Source organism: Chenopodium quinoa, unplaced genomic scaffold (genome assembly GCF_001683475.1).
Source record: "Chenopodium quinoa cultivar QQ74 unplaced genomic scaffold, ASM168347v1, whole genome shotgun sequence".
NCBI lineage: Eukaryota > Viridiplantae > Streptophyta > Magnoliopsida > Caryophyllales > Amaranthaceae > Chenopodium > Chenopodium quinoa.
Window position 1 is genome coordinate 642,866 of NW_018744301.1, and position 4,967 is coordinate 647,832.

At 41.4% G+C, this 4,967-nt stretch overlaps 1 protein-coding gene across 1 annotated transcript; it reads right to left on the minus strand.

The window, feature by feature from the left end:
• Window positions 1-3,730: 3,730 nt before the first annotated feature.
• LOC110695571 lies at window positions 3,731-4,288 on the minus strand. Its single transcript, XM_021872786.1, has 2 exons — window positions 4,172-4,288; window positions 3,731-4,120 (listed from the first exon to the last, which is right to left on the minus strand). The coding sequence occupies exons 1-2, from the start codon at window positions 4,286-4,288 to the stop codon at window positions 3,731-3,733; spliced, it is 507 nt and encodes a 168-aa protein (XP_021728478.1).
• Between the last annotated feature and the right edge of the window lie 679 nt (window positions 4,289-4,967).

Sequence of the window (4,967 nt, forward strand, 5' to 3'; positions counted from 1 at the left end):
AAATAGGAAACCGAATATATACATATATACTGAGTAAAAGATATATTAATCCTAATATATCTTAACACACCCCCTTAGTCGAAGCGGGAGGAGGACGGACACTGAGACTATCTCTGGAATCTTTAAATAACACCCGAGGTAGTTCTTTTGTAAAGATGTCTGCAATTTGGTGCCTGGATGGAACATGAAGAACGCGTACCTCACCTCTAGCCACCTTTTCACGGACGAAAAGAATATCCATCTCAATATGCTTAGTACGCTGATGTTGCACTGGATTACCCGGAAGATAAATAACACTCACATTATCACAATAAACCAAGGTTGCCTTTTTAATTGGGAAATGCAACTCTAATAACAAATTACGAAGCCAACAGGACTCCGAAACTACATTAGCCACACCTCTGTACTCGGCTTCACAACTAGACTTGGAGAGAGTAGCTTGTCGTTTAGAGGACCACGATATCAAATTATCACCCAAAAACACACAATATCTAGATGTGGACCGTCGCGTATCGGGGCACCCACCCCAATCTGCACCTGTATATGAAACAAGTGTAGAAAAGGATGAGGGATAAAGATGCAAACAATGGTCAAGAGTACCTTGGACATAACGAACGATGCGTTTTAGATCAGCCATCTGAGTTTCTTTCGGATCATGCATATGTAAGCAAACATGTTGCACAACATAAGAAATATTCGACCTTGTAAAAGTAAGATATTGTAGCGCCCCAGCAAGGCTACGGTACAAGGTGGGATCTGAAAAAGGGGATCCCGAAGCACTGACCTTCGGCTTTGCCTCAACAGGGGTGGCCGAAGATTTGCACGAACTCATCCCGGCCCTTTCAATAATTTCCGCAGCATACTTACGTTGTGACAAAAATAGTCCACCCTTATGCCTTGCCACAGCAATGCCAAGAAAATAATTTAGAAGACCCAAGTCCTTCATAGCAAATTCCTTGATAAGAAGAGAAATAATAGAACGAAGTAGAGCATTAGAGGAAGCTGTAAGAATAATGTCATCAACATGTAGCAATAAAAAAGCCACATTCGATCCGTCACGATAAATAAAAAGAGAATTGTCACTCTTGCTATTAGTAAAACCAATAGAAGTTACAAAATCAGCAAATCGCTTATACCAAGCCCTGGGTGCCTGTTTAAGACCAAATAAAGATTTCCGCAACAAACAGACATGATCAGGATGTTTCTTATCACGGAAACGAAGAGGTTGATGCATATAGACAATCTCAGCAAGCTCACCATGCAAAAAAGCATTCTTAACATCAAGCTGATGAATTTGCCAGGCTTTGGACAATGCCAACCTGTTGTGTTTTTCCATCACCTACAAGACGGGCTTTATGCCTCTCAAAAGATCCGTTAAATTTCACCTTATAAGTAAAAATCCACATAGATCGAATAACATTAACATCAAGCGGACGGGCACCAACTCCCACGTCTTATTTTAATAAGAGCATCGTGACAAAAGCATGCAAAGAATTTTGAAGTGTATTTGGGATTGGGTTTAAAAATCCCATTACGACTCCTTGTAACAATTCTGGGCTGTTGGAGAGGAATACGGATGGGAGGTGGCGTAGGTGGGCCAGTGTTTAGATTGGGCTGATGAGTCGTGGGCGTAAGAGAAGGGGGAGGGGACTGATTTGGGCCAGAAGGAGACAGCCCAGCAGGAGGTGACTGAGCTGAATCCGGCTGGGCCGTATGTGAAGCAGCCCGGTTTGGCTAAGCTTAATTTGGCTGGGCCATAGGGGATACGGGCTGTGGTGATAGAGGAGGGGAAAGAGGTTGGGTCTGCTGAGTTGTTAGGTCAGACATGTGATGGATAATGTATGGATTAGTGCCATCATCAAGGAATTCATATGCCGTAGAAGAAGGGGCATACAAATTTGCAAAAGGGAATTTCGTCTCATCCAAAATAACATGGCGACATATTATGATTTTATTAGAAGACAAATCTAAACATTTATAGCCACGATGGTTTTGAGGATAACCCAAAAACACACAAGGAGAGGACCGTGGTTGTAATTTATTATTGGTGGTGGAAGGTAGAAGGGGATAGCATAAACAACCGAAAACTCTTAAGTCAGAATATGACGGAATCTTGTGGTAAAGGACCTCGAGAGGAAATTTATTTCCCAAAAGTGTGCTTGGAATAATATTAAGGAGATATGTTGCCATTTGTAATGCATGATGCCAAAAAGAAGGGGGAAGAGAGGCATGAGCAAGTAAAGTACGAGTGACATTATTGATGGATCGAATTTTTCTTTCAGCTTTCCCATTTTGAGAAGATGTATGAGGACAAGATAATCGAAAAGACATCCCATTGACTTTACAAAAATCCCAAAAAGTATTATTATCAAACTCCCAACCATTATCACATTGAACATTTTTTATATGTCGCTCAAATTTGGTGAGGATATGTGTTTTAAAAATCATGAACACATCAAACACATCAGATTTTCGAGCTAACGGAAAAGTCCGTAAAAATTTAGAAAAATCATCCAAAATCAATACATAATACTTATGTCCCATAGAGCTCAAAATAGGAGATGTCCAAAGATCACTATGAATAATGTCAAAAGGCATAGAAGTACTAAACAAAGAAGAAACAAATGGCAATTTAATATGTTTTTCAAGAACACAAGAACCACAAATACTAGAACTAGAACAACCACTACAATCAATGCTATTATTTTTCTTAAGAGTATTTAAGATAGGAGCTCCCGGATGTCCCAACCCATCATGCCAAAGTTTAGGAGAAATGGCTGCAAAAGTGGAAGAAATAGCTTGATTGTTGAGAGAAGTGGTGAGAGGGTAAAGATCTCCTTGACTATTACATCGCATTATTGGCATCCCCTTCCTCAAATCCTTCACAGAAAACCCAAAGGGATCAAATTCGACAGACACATAATTGTCACAAGTAAACTTACGAACAGAGATGAGATTTTTTATCAGTTTAGGGGCATGGAGTACTTTATTTAGAGAAAGGGGAGGGTTAGGAGTGGGTAAACTAGAATTACCATAGCCAACAATAGGAATAGATTGACCATTACCAACAACAATGCCATTATTAGGATGATTGCTCAAATTAAAATAAGACGAGAAATTACCAAAAGAGGATGTCATATGCGAGGTTGAACCAGTATCCATGTACCATGACGGGTTCGGTTGAGCAAGAGACATAGTGTGCATAGCAGCCTCGAGATCAGTTGGTGGAGATGAGTTGGACTGCCCAAATTGCGAAGTCGCATACGTCTGTTGTTGAGATTGTGGCCTCAGACCCAAAATCCCAGGAGCATAACCCCTTTGCTGCATCGGCCTGGCCCATCCTTGATTTGGAAAAGGACAAGGAGGAATGGGCCAAGCCCCATTCATCCACCCCCATGGCGAATTGAGCCTGCCAAAATTGAGGGGAGGAGTTTGAAGTCGAAGCTGCTGCCTCGTGAGTGGAACCGCGACTGTCGGACTGCTGCTGCTTTCCAGGTTTGTTCCCCCCACCTGCACCGCGTCCACCGCCACTCTGGCCACCAGAATTTCTTCGGCCACCGGTGTTGCGCCTACCACCAGTGTTTTTCCCCTTCGAACCTCTAGAATTTTCAGAAGATTGTGATGGTTCAGAGACCATCATTACCGACTTCGTGGGTGCATCCTTGGCCATACCTGCCTCCTCTAGGGTAAGCATCGACCTAGCTTTATAGAAGGGTGGAAGTGGGTTGCTCTACCGGATTAACGTCCCAACACCACTATATGCCTTCGTAAGGCCTCCGACTAATTGCAAAACCATCCTATTATCCGACACAGGAGCGCCCACATTTTTCAACTGATCGGCCAAGGACTTGAGACGTTGACAGTAGGAAGATACGTTAGGGAAATCTTCCATGGATATGGTAGAAAACTCATGTTCAAGAGCGACGGCGCGGGAATGTTCATTGTCTTGAAATATGTCACGCAATCTATTCCAAGCTTCCATAGCCGTAGCATCGGGTTCAATAATGGTTTGCAAGAGATCATTAGAAATGGTAGAGTATATCCACGAGAGAACTGTGGCGTCCAAAGTCGACCACAGTTCGAGCGCTGCATCCGTGGAGGGAGGAGGCTTCTCCTTGCCCTTGGCCAGAGCGATGATATGATCAAGTACTTTGTGAGATTATGCGTGAACCTTAAAAAGTTCCGCCCAAGTTGAATATTGAACATTCTCCATCTCAAGAACAATGGGAATGCTAGTCTTAATATTGGAGACAGTGAAGGCGGGATGAAAGGTAGGTTTGTCCGACATCGTGAGGTTGCCGGAGAAGAGAAAGGATGACGGAAAACAGAGAGATGTTGGGCGGATTAACAGAGGTAGGGTTGAGCGGAAGAGAGAAAGATAACCCTAGCTAACTGATACCATGATAAAGGACCAACTCAACCAAAAGCTTAAGCTGATGGTTGAGGCCCAGGAATATGTTTTATACTCTATGATAGAGTATAAAACATATTCCAAGGCCTCAACCATCAGCTTAAGCTTTTGGTTGAGTTGGTCCTCTATCATGGTATCAGAGCCAGCGTGACACAAAGGTCACGGGTTTGAATCTCATCCGCCCCTCCTTCAAAGTGGAATTAATTCGCACCAGGTATGGGTGGGCATGTGTTGCATCCACATTTCAAGCCCAAAGGGCATTTCATGTGAGGGGGAGTGATAGAGTATAAAACATATTCTTGGGCCTCAAATACAAATAAGAGAAATAAAACTAAAACTAACAAAGACATAATATTATACAAGTAAATAAAATAAACTTAAAACTAATTAAAACTATGAAAGTAACAAAGAAAAGGAACGAAATAAAATAAATCGAAAATAAATAAAATATGAAAATAAACTAGAAATTAATTAATTAAAGAAATTAAATTAAAACATACTAAAACTAAGAAATAAACTAGAAATTAATTAAATAAAGAAATTAAATTAAAACATA